The sequence below is a fragment of the Erinaceus europaeus genome, chromosome 11 (genome assembly GCF_950295315.1).
Source record: "Erinaceus europaeus chromosome 11, mEriEur2.1, whole genome shotgun sequence".
In the NCBI taxonomy this organism is placed as follows: domain Eukaryota; kingdom Metazoa; phylum Chordata; class Mammalia; order Eulipotyphla; family Erinaceidae; genus Erinaceus; species Erinaceus europaeus.
In genome coordinates, this window is record NC_080172.1 from 115287388 (window position 1) to 115304442 (window position 17055).

The 17055-nt window shown below is 54.2% G+C and overlaps 1 protein-coding gene and 1 long non-coding RNA gene across 2 annotated transcripts in view; both read right to left on the bottom strand.

Annotated features, from left to right (window-relative positions):
* Positions 1-17055, bottom strand: part of LOC132541449 (uncharacterized) — a 226473-nt gene that overhangs the window by 145255 nt on the left and 64163 nt on the right. The gene's annotated exons all lie outside the window — the stretch shown is intronic.
* EPHA2 (EPH receptor A2) overlaps positions 10003-17055 on the bottom strand; it is a 34612-nt gene continuing 27559 nt past the window's right edge. The window contains exons 15-17 of the mRNA XM_007523713.3: positions 16111-16304; positions 15408-15563; positions 10003-11018 (exon numbers count right to left, since the gene is read on the bottom strand). Coding sequence (XP_007523775.1) covers positions 10913-11018; positions 15408-15563; positions 16111-16304 — 456 coding nt within the window. The 3' untranslated portion in view covers positions 10003-10912. The remainder of the gene's footprint in view (positions 11019-15407; positions 15564-16110; positions 16305-17055) is intronic.

The following is a 17055-nucleotide window of genomic DNA, read 5'->3' on the forward strand; positions in this document are numbered from 1 at the left end:
CAGGTGGGGACCAGGGGCTTGAACCTGATTCCTTGCACATTATAACATGTGTGCTCAACCTGATGTGCCACCGCCCTGCCCCAAGAGTCCTTTATTTATTAATTACTATTATTATTATTTTACTAGCACCACTATAAGCCAGAGCTGAACAATCCTCTAGTGAAGAAGAAGAAGGAGGAGAAGGAGAAGGAAAAGAAAGATTAGGAGGAGGAGAAGAAGGAGGAGAAAGAGGAGGAGGAGAAGGAGAAGAAGGAGAAGAAGGAGGAGAAGGAGGAGAAGAAAGATTAGGAGGAGAAGAAAAAGAAGGAGGAGGAGAAGGAGAGGGGGAGAGGGGAGGAAGAGAAAGAAAATCATTATGAAGGAAGGAACTAGGGCTCCTCAGAGGAGTGGTCAGGACAGACAGACACATCTGGGGATCACTCCAACCCCGCCATCATCCGTGCCTGAAACCAGGAGAGTGGCTGAGCTTTCTGGAAGTCTTTTGGGGTACGGAGAATGGGCTGTGTCCTGGGAGCAGAAGTATAATTTCCACAGGCAGAAATAAGGGGCGCAGGGGAGGCTCAGCTGGAGAACTGAGGGCAGATGGGGTGTCTGGATTCACCAAGAGGGCTTTGGGAGGGGTGTGGAGTGCAGGGAAGAGGGCATGGTGCTTTGGGGAGTATCTGTGCCCAGGGGTCGGGGTTGATCCCCAGGTCTGCTCCTTGGGGGAGAACCCTTCCCCCCACCCCTTCCGCCCCGCTGGCTGACTCCGCCAGACCAGTGTGGAAAACTGCATCCCAGCATCCGGGCTGCTGAGGCCACTGGGGAATGTGATGAGACTGCGGAAATGGGGCTCAGGCCCAAAGGGAGCCAAGGGGGCCCCACTCTTGGCAGGGCAGGGGGATGCGGCCACAGTTTCCCAGAAACTGGGATCTGGCCCTGCCGACAGACTGGCTGACAAGGTTTGGCTTGGGAGACTAGGCCCCTGGGGACTGACAGGGCCTGCTGCCACCTGGGGGTCCCTGCAGGGGAGGTGCCAAGAGGGGGGAGGGCTTCGCAGGACTGTGATGATGGGGGGGCAACAGGAGCCCCTTCCCCCTGGCTGGATGGACTTCCTTGAGCCTCCGTATCACACAGTAAAAACTTGAGCCTTTGAAAAAAATTATTATCCGTATTTATTGGATAGAGACAGTCAGAAATTGAGAGTGAAAGGGGAGATAGAGAGGAAGAGAGACAGAGAGACATCCTTTCCTCTCTATCACCCCCTACCCTCTCGATTTCTGGTTGTCTCTATCCAGTAGATAATTAAAAAAAAAAATTTAAAGATAGAGAGACAGTGAGGTTCTGCCTCCTCACTCATGAAGCTTTCCCCCTGCAGTTGGGGGCTGGGGCTTGAACCCAGGTCCTTGTGCAGTGTAACATGTGCGCTCAACCAGATGTATTACCAACCATCCAACCCCCCAACTGAGCCTAGATAGGCCCAGCAAAGTCACAGGGTGTCACTGTCTTCCATCCAGGGGACACCCTCGTCCCTCCAAGCTCCTGAATGTCCCTGAGTAACAGGAAGCTTTGTCTCCTAATTGTCTGTGGTTCGAGCCCCCGGCTCCCCACCTGCAGGGGAGTCGCTTCACAGGCGGTGAAGCAGGTCTGCAGGTGTCTGTCTTTTTCTCCCCCTCTGTCTCCCCTCCTCTCTCCATTTCTCTCTGTCCTATCCAACAATGATGACGTCAACAACAATAATAACAACAACAAAACAACAAGGGCAACAAAAGGGAATAAATAAATATTAAAATTGTTTTAATAGCACAATGTTTATGCAAAAAGACTCTCATGCCTGAGGTTCTCAAGTCCCAGGTTCAATTCCCCACACCACCATCAGCCAGAGCTGAGCAGTGCTCGGGTTAAAAAAAAAAAGGGGGGTGTTGAGTTATAGCGCAGTGGGTTAAGCGCACATGGCACAAAACTCGAGGACCGGCGTAAGGATCCTGGTTCAAGCCCCCAGCTTCCCACCTGCAGTGGAGTCACTTCACAGGCGGTGAAGCAGGTCTGCAGGTGTCTGTCTTTCTCTCCCCCTCTCTGTCTTCCCCTCCTCTCACCATTTCTCTCTGTCCTATCCAACAACATCAATACCAACAATAATAATAATCACAACAATGATAAAAATAAGGGCAACAAAAAAAAGGAAAATGAATAAAATAAAAAACACAAAAAGGAAAAAAGTGAGTATGGTTCAGAAAGTTGTATTTTTTTTTTACCCGGGTATTGCTCAGCTTCTGTTCTCTGGGACCTCTGGCATGAACATCTTTTCATAACCACTATGCTGTCTCCTCTGCTCCAGAAATATCTGAGGTGAGCTGGGGAGAAAACACAAGGGTTATGGAAAAGACTTTCACGGTTGGCACTCGGAAGTCCCAGGTACAATTCCCCACATCACCATAAGTCAGAGCTGAGCGTGGTCTGGCCAGCCGGGTCATCTACACAACACAGCCCATATCCTGGGATATCAACTCACCTGACTCCACTTCCTGCCAAGTCCCTATCCTCACCATCATTTGTTTATTGAGCAACTGCTTACTGACGGCCCACTGAGTCTCCTTCTGGGGAGAAGGAGGTCAAGGCAGGAGCACAGCTTGCGTGGGGGTGGGCGTGAATCAGCTGCACACTCCGGCGCTGGCGCTCCGTGGGACTGTCTCTGTTCTAGCAGCACCTCCTGGGAGCCAGGCCCTCTCCTAGGCCCCGAGCCACAGGGAGAGGCGAGGAGGGGCAGACAGTGTGCCCGGTCCTCCAGGATTGTCTAATTAATTAGGAAACCCAGGCTGCTGCCTGGCAAGACGATTTTAACTTGCCACCCCAACTGGAAGCAACAGAGAAAGCAAAGCTGGGCTACTCCCAGCTCAGCGCCCTATAATTGCAGCCTCAGCCTCCTTCAGGAATGGGACATCAAAGGCTCCCAGGACCCCTGCAGCTCAGAGCTGGGGAGGCCCCACTCCCACCTGGGATGACTGAGGTTGGGATGACAGAGGCTATTTGGGGTGGGAATGTGAGCCCACTGTGTTGGAGAAATACAAGGGCAGTGACAGGCTATTCTGGGCAAACTCTCTTCCCCTGACCTGGTGAATCTCCACTTGACCTTGGTCTCCATTTGGATGGCTCCTCTTCCTCCTTTAGGAAATCCGCTGAAACTTTCCAGTTTAGGTCAGGTGCCTCCTCTGGCTCCTGCAACTCTGCTTCTCCATTTTTTAGCCTGGGCCCCACTGTATCGTCACCCAGCTGAGAGGACAGAGGAGGGCCCTGTGCATCTCTGAGGGCCCAGTGCCCAGCCTGGTATAGAGTAGGGCCCGCTAAGGGATGCCACCCAGCTGAGAGCCCCCTGGGGACAGAGTAGGGCCCTGTCCATCTCTGAGGGCCCAGTGCCCAGCCTGGTATAGAGTAGGGCTCGCTAAGGGATGCCACCCAGCTGAGAGCCCCCTGGGGACAGAGGAGGGCCCTGTCCATCTCTGAGGGCCCAGTGCCCAGCCTGGTATAGAGTAGGGCTCGCTAAGGGATGCCACCCAGCTGAGAGCCCCCTGGGGACAGAGTAGGGCCCTGTCCATCTCTGAGGGCCCAGTGCCCAGCCTGGTATAGAGTAGGGCCCGCTAAGGGATGCCACCCAGCTGAGAGCCCCCTGGGGACAGAGTAGGGCCCTGTCCATCTCTGAGGGCCCAGTGCCCAGCCTGGTATAGAGTAGGGCCCGCTAAGGGATGCCACCCAGCTGAGAGCCCCCTGAGGACAGAGTAGGGCCCTGTCCATCTCTGAGGGCCCAGTGCCCAGCCTGGTATAGAGTAGGGCTCGCTAAGGGATGCCACCCAGCTGAGAGCCCCCTGGGGACAGAGGAGGGCCCTGTCCATCTCTGAGGGCCCAGTGCCCAGCCTGGTATAGAGTAGGGCCCGCTAAGGGATGCCACCCAGCTGAGAGCCCCCTGGGGACAGAGGAGGGCCCTGTCCATCTCTGAGGGCCCAGTGCCCAGCCTGGTATAGAGTAGGGCCCGCTAAGGGATGCCACCCAGCTGAGAGCCCCCTGGGGACAGAGTAGGGCCCTGTCCATCTCTGAGGGCCCAGTGCCCAGCCTGGTATAGAGTAGGGCTCGCTAAGGGATGCCACCCAGCTGAGAGCCCCCTGGGGACAGAGTAGGGCCCTGTCCATCTCTGAGGGCCCAGTGCCCAGCCTGGTATAGAGTAGGGCCCGCTAAGGGATGCCACCCAGCTGAGAGCCCCCTGGGGACAGAGTAGGGCCCTGTCCATCTCTGAGGGCCCAGTGCCCAGCCTGGTATAGAGTAGGGCCCGCTAAGGGATGCCACCCAGCTGAGAGCCCCCTGGGGACAGAGTAGGGCCCTGTCCATCTCTGAGGGCCCAGTGCCCAGCCTGGTATAGAGTAGGGCTCGCTAAGGGATGCCACCCAGCTGAGAGCCCCCTGGGGACAGAGGAGGGCCCTGTCCATCTCTGAGGGCCCAGTGCCCAGCCTGGTATAGAGTAGGGCTCGCTAAGGGATGCCACCCAGCTGAGAGCCCCCTGGGGACAGAGTAGGGCCCTGTCCATCTCTGAGGGCCCAGTGCCCAGCCTGGTATAGAGTAGGGCCCGCTAAGGGATGCCACCCAGCTGAGAGCCCCCTGGGGACAGAGTAGGGCCCTGTCCATCTCTGAGGGCCCAGTGCCCAGCCTGGTATAGAGTAGGGCCCGCTAAGGGATGCCACCCAGCTGAGAGCCCCCTGGGGACAGAGTAGGGCCCTGTCCATCTCTGAGGGCCCAGTGCCCAGCCTGGTATAGAGTAGGGCTCGCTAAGGGATGCCACCCAGCTGAGAGCCCCCTGAGGACAGAGTAGGGCCCTGTCCATCTCTGAGGGCCCAGTGCCCAGCCTGGTATAGAGTAGGGCTCGCTAAGGGATGCCACCCAGCTGAGAGCCCCCTGGGGACAGAGTAGGGCCCTGTCCATCTCTGAGGGCCCAGTGCCCAGCCTGGTATAGAGTAGGGCTCGCTAAGGGATGCCACCCAGCTGAGAGCCCCCTGGGGACAGAGTAGGGCCCTGTCCATCTCTGAGGGCCCAGTGCCCAGCCTGGTATAGAGTAGGGCTCGCTAAGGGATGCCACCCAGCTGAGAGCCCCCTGGGGACAGAGTAGGGCCCTGTCCATCTCTGAGGGCCCAGTGCCCAGCCTGGTATAGAGTAGGGCTCGCTAAGGGATGCCACCCAGCTGAGAGCCCCCTGGGGACAGAGTAGGGCCCTGTCCATCTCTGAGGGCCCAGTGCCCAGCCTGGTATAGAGTAGGGCTCGCTAAGGGATGCCACCCAGCTGAGAGCCCCCTGGGGACAGAGGAGGGCCCTGTCCATCTCTGAGGGCCCAGTGCCCAGCCTGGTATAGAGTAGGGCCCGCTAAGGGATGCCACCCAGCTGAGAGCCCCCTGAGGACAGAGTAGAGCCCACTAAGGGATGCCACCCAGCTGAGAGCCCCCTGAGGACAGAGTAGAGCCCACTAAGGGATGCCACCCAGCTGAGAGCCCCCTGAGGACAGAGTAGGGCCCGCTAAGGGCTGCATGACACAGCAAAGTCCTCTCCACCCTGTTCTGGTCTCCCAGTCTGGGTGTGGAGTTGGGTGAAGCCGCTTTGGCATTTGGAAACTTTGGATAAACTACGGGGCCTCCATTTTCCCAGAACCAGGACTTCTCAGGCGTATCTTGGTTTTTGTTTGTTTTTAATATTTATTTATTTTTGCCTCCAGAGTTATCGCTGGGGCTCAGTGCCCGCACTACAAATCCACTGCTCCTGGAGGCTTCCCCCCCCCCTTTGTTGCCCTTGTTATCATTGTTGTTGTTGTTATTGTTGTTGTCATTGCCTTCATTGTTGTTGGATAGGACAGAGAGAAATCAGGAGAGGAGGGGAAGATACAGAGGGAAAGAAAGACAGACATCTGCAAACCTGAAGCGACTCCCCTGCAGGTGGGGAGCTGGGGGCTCCAACCGGGATCCTTACGCCGGTCCTTGCGCTTTGCACCATGTGCGCTTAACCCGCTGCGCTACTGTCCAGCCCGCTAATCTTTATTAACTTACTGCATAGAGACAGCCAGAAATTGAGAGGGAAGGGGGTGATAGGGAGAGAGACAGTGAGACATCTGCAGGGCAGGGATAGAGAAGCATAAAGGTTGTGCAGAGACCTTCATGCCTGAGGCTCCGAAGACCCAAGTTCGATCTCCCACACCACCATAAGCCAGAAATGAGCAATGCGCTGGTTTAAATAAATAAACAAACAAATAAATAAATAAATGTTGTATTCTTAAAAAGACAGAGAGAGACCTATAAACTGCTTCACCACTCACAAAGCTTCCCTTGCAGGTGGAGACCAACGACTCGAACCTAGGTCCTTGCGCGCTGTAATACGCTCAACCAGGTGCACCACCACCTGGCCCCACTCAGGCCTCTCCTAAGAAGCTGTTCACTACACCAGAGAGAAGACACCGTTGTGCACTGACCCTTGAGGGTGACAGGCAGAAAGCTACTTTCTCCAGGGCTTCAGGAACAGGAGTGAAGGGCCCAGACCGCAGGGCTCCACTCCACTCCTTCACCTCCTCCTCTTTGCCTCAGTGTTCGGGGCTGCACAGTGGGGTGACAAGGGCACCACCTCAAAGGGAAGGGCCACTCAAGGGCTTCAGCAGAGCACTCAGAGCAGCAGGTGGCACCCAGCCATCCCGTGGGAGTGTGGGCTGGGACCTGATGTTAAACTCAAGCTGAGGTTCCTGCTGTGGTGTGTTTGTCCTTAATCCTTTCTCTACTTTCTTTGGAAGGGTGTTGCTCCATTGCTAGTCTACCTTCAAAGCAGTGGGAAACTAAGCTTCTACTAAGTGGAGTCAGAGGTCCTACATGAAAAAATGCAAGAGAAAAGAAAAAAAGAAATCCTGTCTTTATGTATTACCAGAGCCTCGCTCAGCTTGGGTGTTTGGTCGGGCTGTGCATTGAACCTGGGAGCTCAGAGCCTCAGGCATGAAAATCATCTCCACTATGCTATCTCCCTCATCTTAATATTTGGGATTCTTCTCTAAGATCTGTCTGGTTTCTATTATTTTTTTAAGGTTTTTTTTTTAAGTATTTATTTATGAGAAAGATAAGAGAAAAGAAGGAAAGAGCTAGTCATCACTCTGGTACATGTGTTTCTGGGGATTGAACTTGGGACCTCATGCTTGAGAGTCCAGTGCTTTATCCACTGTGCCACTTCCTGGGCCACTTTAACTTCTTCCATCATATTTGTGTGTGTGTGTGTGTGTTTAATGTCTCATACAACTCATGTGTATATATATTTTATACTTTGGATTATAATTGAATTCTGTGATATTCTGTTACTCTGTTACTCTACCTGGTCTAGACTTGGTCAATGAAATCCTTTTTTTTTTTTAATTTTTATTTATTATAGTGAAAGAGATAGAAATAGAAAGAGGGAGGGAGACTGACCAAAGCAGTGTTCAGCTCTGGTTTATGGTGGTGCTAGAGATCGAACTTGGGACTCAGACATGAAGTTTTTACATAACTATTATGTTATCTCCCTAGCCCATGGTCAATGACATCCTATTTCCATTTGACATCCATTATTTTGTTAGTATTCTTTCACTCTCTTATTCTAAATTTTATTCATTTAGTATTGGATAGAGAGAAATTGAGAGGGAAGGGGAGAGACAGAGAGGGAGACTCCTGCAGCTCTGCTTCACCACTCATGAAGCCTTCCCCTCGCAGGTGGGGACTGCGTGCTTAAACCTGGGTCCTTGCACACTTAGCCAGGTGCGCCACTGCCTGCCCCACCCCTTAACTCTACAAGATGCTCCAGACTCATCTTCCATTTCCCTGCCCCAAATCTAGTCAGTCACTCCTCTCAGAGTCATTTGCTCTTTTCATTGGAGAACCAATGGTAGTCAGCAACCAAGATTTGGGTGCTGGAGGGGCTTATTGCTACGAGGGTGTCACCGCTTTTAGGCACAAAGCGAGGTTTGCTTTAATTTGAAAAAGAAAGTTGGGCAGGGGTAGATAGCGTAATGGTTATGCAAAGAGGCTCTCATGTCTGAGGCTCTGAAGTTCAATCCCCCATACCACCATAAGCCACAGTTGATCAGTGCTCTGGTAAAAAAGAAAGAAGAAAGAAAGAAAGAAAGAAAGAAAGAAAGAAAGAAAGAAAGAAAGAAAGAAAGAAAGGGAAAAAAGAGTGGTCTGGGAGGTGGCACAGTGGATGAAGCACTGGATTCTCAAGCATGAGGTCCTGAGTTCGATCCCCGGCAGCACATGTACCAGAGTGATGGCTGGTTCTCTCTCTCCTCCTGTCTTTCTCATGAATAAATAAATAATTTAAAAAAGAAAAAGAAAATTTCCGCTCTTATAAATTGTGGAAACTCCAAAATGCTGCCTACTGGCCTAGGAGTATAACCCCACCCCCCACCCCCCACCCCCTACATCCCACAGGTCTGGGAGATCCCGTCTCTGGTGGCCACCACCCCCAGGCTGAACCATCTCCTCTGGGGCTGTGGTCATGGGGCCTGGTGCCTTCAGGAATGGGACTCAGGACTGACCTCTCAGGCCAGACTGCCATAGGATTTAAGGATCACTCCCTACTGGGTTGAGGGCAACAGCCAGAACCGAGTTGCAGAGGCCTGCTGGCCACCTGGGGCAGGTCAGAAAGGCCTGACTCAGCACCAGGCCTGCTCAGCCAGGGCTAACAGGAGGAAGTTCCCCAGGGAGTGGCCCCTGCCTGCCCTGCCCTTTCCCACCGGCCTGGTCCTGCCTGACACACACAGCTCTCCGCTACTGGCCAGATGGGGACCCAGAGTGGGCTCTCCTAGGAGGTGGCTTCCTTGCAGCAGCAGGTCAGGGCAGAGCCGGCCAGCCGTGAGACCCCGCCCCACTCCCTGCAAGGCAAGCCAAAGCTTCACCCCTGCCCGACCTCACCAGGATGTCTTGTCTTTCTATAGCCTCGTGCTAGAAGGCAGGACACCCCTAAGTTCTAGCACCATCTCTGTGGGTGACTTCTTTGCAGTATGATCATGCCTCACCCTGCTTTAAACTGTCAGTGGGTACCATGGACCTGCCTTGCAAGGTCCCAGAGCTCTCCACACCCAGATAGCACCAGATTGTTTGTGGTCCCCTTGCACAACCTCAGTTTCCTCTGCCTCTGCTTGGTGCCCCACAGTCTCAGCTCCAAGAAACCTTCTTCTTGTGCACCAGATCACTTCGGCTCATCTGGCCGCGTCCCTTGTACCTTCCTAAGTACCTAAGTACCTTCCTAAGTACCTAAGTACCTTCCTAAGTACTGCGTCCCTCGTACCTTCCTAAGTCCCCAAGAGCTCTGGCAGGTAGAAGACAGCCCAGTATTTGCGGACAGGGCTCTGAATTTGAAATCTGGGCTTTGTTTCTCCTTGAGACCTCTGTTCCTTCCTGCTGTGTGACCTGGGGCAAGTCACTACACACCTCTGAGCTTCAGTCTTCTCATCTGTGAGAACAAGATTGCACTGGGCTCCCCGACACTTGTAATTTTATTTTTTGCTTCTACCTCTAACTTGCTACATGGCCCAGGGCAAAGGCCACGTCCTTGCAGCACACAGTCTGCTCTCTTCTCCTGTAAAATGTGGTAGCCCACAGAATCCGAGTGCTGAGGCTCCAACAAGCCAACACTTGTGGAGAGCTCTGCTGAGCCTCAGAGCTCTGCATGGAGGCTGGGAGAATCCATTTCAGCAGCTCTGCGGAGACTCTGGGGGAGGAAGCCACGGCCCGCTGGTCCCTGCCTCCCAGCCTTCCACAGGCCTACAGATCAAAGGTGACAGGGGTTTAGGGCACAGAGGGCAGGCTCAGCAGGGCCTGTGCACTGCCCACCTCTCACCTGCCCCCGCTCCCAAGGTTACCTGACGTGAGTGCCTTGCGCAAGACAACTTATTTAAACACTGCGGGTGGAGGTGAGCCCATCACCCCTTATTTCCGCCTCCAAAGGCCTCCTTGACCCCACTGTTTCTTCAGAGACTCAGACACCCAGATCAGTTTGAACCATCTGCAACTTTATTTTCGAGCAGAAATAAGTCATTTCCTAACAATAAATATAAAAAAAATAATAATAAATTAAGGTTCCAAGAAAAAAAAAGAGAGCAACAAAACAAAGTCATTAACACTGACAAGAGAAATGAGTGTCTTCTAAAAGGGTCAGAGATGGGATGGACTGGGGGACAAACAGGACAATCCTGCCAGCACCAGCCCCCAGCCTGGGAATGTCTGACACAGGCCCTCTGACCCTGGCCCTGGCCACCAGGACCCTGCCACACACACATTCTCTCCACAGAGTATAAAATATATATTAAAAGAAAAAAACAACACAACACCTCAGCACAGCCAAACATCCTTCAAGGGTCCTAGGGAAGCATACGTTGGCCTGTGGGAGGCTGAGGACAGGGCCTGGGGGTCCTGTGAAGGCACTGGAGGGGCAGGGGGAACCATCTGGGGCCTTGCTCAGCTGCGCTGACAGTGAGCAGGGCTTGAGGCATCCTGTTCACACGGCCACAGCTGCACCCTTCCTTTGCCCGCAGGGGTCAGTTGACGGGATCAGTTTGGAAATGTTGGACGTGGATCTCAGAAGCTCTCGGTGAGATTCCCGCCCCAGGGAATGCTGGTAACATGGCAGCACCTGCTAAGTGCTTGGCTGACTTTTTTGGAAGTGAAGAACGTTGGCCCCCTCCCCCCGGCCCAGGGTCCCTGAGCATCTCAGTTCAGGTCAAAAGTGTCACCCAAGACACTCCTTACCACAACAGCACAGGCCTCAGAGTGGCCTCAAGAAGGACAACAGAAATAAATAAGGTCCCTGGTGGCCCAGCACAGAACTGTCAGGGAAGCCATTGTGCTTCTTCAAGTATTCTTGGCCCCGGGGGGAGGGGGAGCGCCAAGTCCTGTCCAGGCTCAGATGGGGATCCCCACTGTGTTCACTTGGTCCTTGAGTCCCAGCAGGCTGTAGGCAATGCGTTTCTGGTGGCCAGGCAGCCGCACCCCAATCCTCTTGATGTCACTGTGGGCGGAGGAGGAGAGAGACTTATGGGCTGGCACAGGAGAGGGGCACGGGATGGACAGGGAGAAGCGAGCAGCTGAGGGAGGGAGGAAGGAGGGGTGAGAAACAGAGAGGGGAAGTGCTTGGGGAGTCAGACTAAGCGCGGACACCTTGGAACAGGGAGTCAGACTAAGCGTGAACACCCTCTCGGCCCGTGCCTACCCAGCTAAGCTGATCCTACCCATGACCAAGGACACAGAAAGCACCCATAGGTGTCCTCTGCCCAAGAATTCTTCTGCCAACCCTCTGTTGTACCCACTGCTGCAGGACCACCCCACTCAGGGGACTTCACTTTCCCTCTCTCTCTCTCTTTCTTTCTTTTTTTCTTTCTTTCTTTTTCTCTTTTTGCCTCCAGGGTTATAGCTGGGGCTCAGTGCCTGCACTACAAATCCACTGCTCCTGGAGGTTATTTTTTCCCTTTTGTTGCCCTTGTTATTTATCGTTGTTGTCATTATTATTGTTATTGCTGCCATTGTTGTTGGATAGGACAGAGAGACATGGAGAGAGGAGGGGAAGACAGAGAGGGGGAGAGAAAGACAGACACCTGCAGACCTGCTTCACCGCCTGTGAAGCGACTCCCCTGCAGGTGGGGAGACGGGGCTCGAACCAGGATCCTTATGCTGGTCCTTGCGCTTTGTGCCACGTGCGCTTAACCCGCTGCGCTACCGACCGGCCCCCTTTATTTATTTATTATCTTTTTTAAATTTATTTATTGGATAGAGATAGCCAGAAATTGAGAGGGGAGGGGGAAACAGAAGGAGAGAGATTCCTGCAGCCCTACTTCACCACTCGCAAAGCCTTCCCCCTGCAGGTGGGGACTGGGGGCTTGAACCGGGGTCCTTGCACATTGTAACATGTGCACCCAACCAGGTGCACCACCACCCAGCTCCCCACTAAGGTGATTTCTAACAAGAGAGGTCTGCAGGCCACCAGAGGAAAATGTTCCACCTTGGGGAGCCTCGGTTTCCCTCCCTGTAAAATAGGATAACAGCATCCAAGTAGAAGGCAGGAGACACAAAGACACTCCCCCCAAAAGGAGCAGCATCAATATCAGATGGAAGGGTGTGCCCCAAACCCATGACCCTCCCTGCCACCCCTCTCCTCCTAGCCCCTCCGTTCCCCTTGTAAAACCACTTCTGCTCCCAAGAGCCCTAGAGCAGACTGTTTATTGCTCGCTGGGGACTTTTCTCCTGCACTGTCCTCACCCACCAGCCCAAACCCATGAAAACACCCGGGTTTTTATGGGCCAGCTCAGAGCTGTAAATGGAACTAATTATATGGTGTGAGCTCCCTTTGCAATTCCCGAGACATGACTTTCCCACAGGCTCTGGGAGCCCTGGAGAAGGCCGGGAAGCAGACCAAGGGCAGATCCAGGTGTGCGGAGGGCGGGGCAGCCTCCAGGTAGGGCCTGATGCTCCCCCCCACTGCAGCAGGCGAGCCGAAGCCCAGGGAAGGAGACACTGGGAAGGCAGAAAGCAGCTCCAGACTTAACCACCTTGACCTATCAGGCCCCAGAAGACTTTCATGTACAATTCAAGAAGCAGTGGGTTACATGACCACCTCATCAAATATAAGAAAAGTCAAATAGGGGCTGGGTGGTGGCACACCTGGTCGAGTGCACATGCTACAGTGCCCAAGGACCCAGGTTTGAGCCCCCGGTCCCCACCTGCAAGGGGGACAGCTTTGTGAGCAGGTGAAGCAGGTCTGCTGCTGGTGTCTCTCTCCTCCTACCCTCTCAATTTCTGGCTGTCTCTCTTTTGTTTTTTAATATTTTTTTTATTTATTAATGAGAGGGAAAGGAGGAGAAAGACGGGGGGAGAGAGAGGGAAGAAGGGGGAGAGAGAGAGAGAGAGAGAGAGAGAGAACCAGACATCACTCTCACTCTGGTACATGTGCTGTAGGGATTGAACTCAGGACCTCATGCTTGAGAGCCCAATGCTTTATCCACTGTGCACCACCTCCTGGACCACAATTTCTGGCTGTCTCTATCCAAAATAAATAAAAATAAAAAGGAATTATTTAAAGAAACAAACAAACAAAAAAAAGATGTGATGGAGCTCAGAATACCCCTGGGCAGGTGGGAGGAGGAGGTGAGAAGTGGCTGCCTGTCTTTACCTAGGCCTTTTTCAAAATACAGTACACATACTCCATCCATCCATCCATCCATCCATCCATCCATCCATCCATCCCACACAACCTCTGTCCTTGCTCGTGGGAAAGGAATTGGCCAAGGAGAGCCCCTAGGCTATTTCGGGAAGCTTCCCAGGACACGTGCTTCCTGTGAGCCCGTCTCTGCCCTCCATTCTGCTGGCCCAGAGGAGAGGCTGCACCGTCCATGGTGGGGGTTGCCAGGAGAGGCAAAAAGGGGGGGGGGGCAGGCTGCACTAGGTTCTCTAGGAAAAAGCAGGGCCCAGGAGCCCTGACTTCTGCCTATAAGCTGCAGGCCGAAGTAAAGGACCAGTGGGAATAGAACAGTGACTAGGTCAAGGCTCTACGGTGGACCGGGCACGCCACCTGCACCCCTGCAATGGAGAAACGCAAACTGAGGCTTGGATCTGGCAAGGTTCTCTGCCAGGAAGTGCAAATGTGGAACCTAAGTCAGTTGTGACTGCAGAGGACAGAGTTGGGGCCCTGCAGCTGGCTGCCAACAAAAGCTGGGGGACCCGGGAGTCGGGCGGTAGCGCAGCGGGTTAAGCGCACGTGGCGCAAAGCACAAGGACCGGCATGAGGATCCCAGTTCAAGTCCCTGGCTCCCCACCTGCAGGGGAGTCGCTTCCCAGGCGGTGAAGCAGGTCTGCGGGTGTCTGTCTTTCTCTCCCCTCTCTGTCTTCCCCTCCTCTCTCCATGTCTCTCTGTCCTAGCCAACAACAACAACGACATCAGTGATAACTACAACAACAATAAAAACAACAAGGACAACAAAAAGCTGGGGACCGTTTCTTCTGTCTACATCTTCATAGCCCCTCCCCTCCCCTCAGCTGTGTTGCCACCTGACTCTCAGTTCCCTGGGATGGACCAGCAGGTCAAAAGTTCATCTGAGCAGTTCTAGAACTTTCCCTAAGCAGCTCAAATCCCAGAAGGGTGGGAAGCCTGGGTCATCCCCTCCATGAGATTCTCAAAACTTCCCAGCCCGGGAGGCCCTTTCTGTCATGACCTCGGTCCCTGTACAAACAGTGACATTAGGACCTAGTGCTATTTTAGACACTAAAGGCTGAGAGGCTAATATCTTCCTCTCCCTCCTGGGATAATGTCGGGAAAGGGTCTGAACGCTGCGGAGGTGGGGGGAGCGCTCAGGGTAGCCAGAAGGCCTGCTCAGGGCATGGGGTACCCGACAGCTCCTACGAAGATGGACAGTGCAGCTGAGTGGGAAGAGCTGCCCAGGTAGGGTGGGCAGGGGGAGCGAGATTGCCCATGGCTTCTTTCCTGGGCATCAGCCAGGAGGACCACGAGCTCTGCCAGTTTTCTCTCCACATGCTGGAAAGAGGAATATGGCCTCTAGTAGGTAGTGTGACCTCAGGCCAGTCATGTGACTTACTCAGCCTCAGTCTCCCCACTTGGCAAATGGAAAAGTAACAACGGCATCTATTCACAAGACACACAGGGAATTCCATCCGGGGTGATGCTGTTTAGGGCAGCTCTCCTTTTCCCATCAACAAGTTGTGGGCAGGTAGCTAGCCAGGTAGCTTCTCTCCCGAGCCTGACTTCCTCCCCCGATGACCTACCACCTACCACGACACCCAAGCCCTGGGCCTGGACTGTCAAGGCTGGAATCCTGCTCTGTCCCTGGTGTGCACGGATGGGAGCCTGTCACCACATTCCCCCGCACCCCTGTCCCACCTGCCCAGTGGGAATAACTTCCCGCCACGTTCTCAGGAGAACCAATGTGACATGCACAAGCGCAAGGCCAGCACACAGTCAGCCCACCACAGGCGCCGCTGCCATGATCACAATGGCGATTGTCTCCCTGCTCTGGAAAAAGCAAATGCAGGAAGAAGAGGGAGCCAAGAATGGGTGCACAGAACCGCTGGCTGCCAGCCCAGCTCTGCCCTTCCTGCAAAGCCTCTCTTCTCCCCCGAAAAAGAAAACAGCAGCCTGGGAGACGGCACCAGGGAGCTGGAGCTTTGGACTTAAGAGGATGAGAGACCCAAGTTCAAGGCCCAGAACTGCACGGGGTAAGGGTGCTGCTCCGTTTCCCTCTCTGCCTCGAGCTCCTGCTAGTAAATCAATCCATCGAAAAACTTGAAGAGAGAAGAGGACGGGGTGGGGCGGGTGCACTGAGAGGGTGTCGGGAAGAGCCGGAGGCAAGCCTCAGAGGCCGGGGGGCGGGGGGACAGCAAGGCGGCCACTCACTCGTTGGTCATCTGCACCACCTTCTCGATGGCCGTGTAGCCAGCTGCCAGGAAGTGCTCTGTGTACTGCTGCATCTTGATGGACTCCAGCCACTCAGATACGGTGCGGAAGGGCACACCCTCCGAGCCGCTGGTGCTGGGCAGTCGGATGGACACCCTGCCAAGAGGAACCACCCACCCACGGTCAGACACTGTAGCACCCAGCTGAGCCGAGCCCCAAGCCCGCTGCTGCCAAGCTGGGCACCAAACTCAGTGCCTCAGTTTCCACATTTGGGGCATGGGGAAACCAGGAGAGCACCGCAGTGTTTACTGCCACTGCTGCCCTCCCACACCCGCTGGCAGTGCCCACACCAACAACCACAGAAGAGCAAAACGTTCAGACACTCAGGTTCCCAGAGTCGCAGCTGGCCCCCTGCCAGCACTCTGGATCCTTCGTGGCCCTGTGTCTCAGTTTTCTCATCTACAAAAGGGGGATAATTATAGGACCCAGCCTGCAGTCTGTTCCAATGAGTTAAAACATGTCAAGTACTATGTGCAGACCCAGCACATTACCAGCTACGCTGATGGGCTCTGCTGGTGATCCCTGTACACAGTTGCCCCTCGCCCAGGTCCCTGGACAGCAACTGCATGGAAGGGGCTTTGGAATAGAAGTGAGGGGCAGGGGGTGGGGGAAGGCTGTCACACACAGGCTGCACAGAACTCACCGGGGATCAAAGTCAGCCAAGGTCTTGAGGGAGTCAGGGGCCCGGATGAGCTTGTCCAGGATGCTGACAATGTCGGTGAATTTGGGGCGGCGTGCACGTTCCTGCTGCCAGCACTGCATCATGAGCTGATAGACGGCCGACGGGCAGTCCATGGGTGTGGGGAGCCGGAAACCGTCGTTGATAGCCTTCATCACCTGGCGGGGGGCAAGATGCTCAGAGGAGCCATGGCACGAAGCCACAGAGAACTGACTTCACAGACTCCTACGACTCCCCCACCCAGGGACCAGTATACACAGAAGGCAAAGGAGGGAGTGGGAGGGCCCAAAACAGGCAGGACAAGATGTGTGTGTGTTAGACAGGGAATGTCTCCAGTCGCACCAAAGTAAAAGACTCTGGGGTGGGGTTGGGTGAGTGGGGGGGAGAATCCAGGTCCAAGAAGGATGACAGAGGACCTAGTGGGGGTTGTATTGTTATATGGGAAACTGGGGGATGTTATGCATGTACAACCAAACTATTTTATTTACTGTTGAATGTAAAACATTAATTCTCCAATAAATAAATAAATAAATAAATAAATAAAAAGACAGGGGATGTCTCTAAAGTTCCAGCTACGAAGGGCCTCCCGTCCCTGCCCCTCTCTCCCCTCCCAGGGCTCCCCCAGACAGCAACCACACAGTGAGCCCCGCAGCCAGCCACGCTCCATCTCTGGAGTCATCTCCCATGATTCTCCCTGCAGCCAGAGCACTCTTCCCTTCCTGCCTTCCGTGACCTGACGGTGCCTTAGTCCTCCAGGACACCCGCCAGGCCTAGGCCTGCAAGTTTGAGGCACCAGTATGTACACACATACACACTCACTCATTTCCTTACTCATATACCGACTGCTATCAGAGACGGGCTCTGGAACCTAGCACGAGGCCTGGCACATGTCACGCCCTCCAGAAGCAT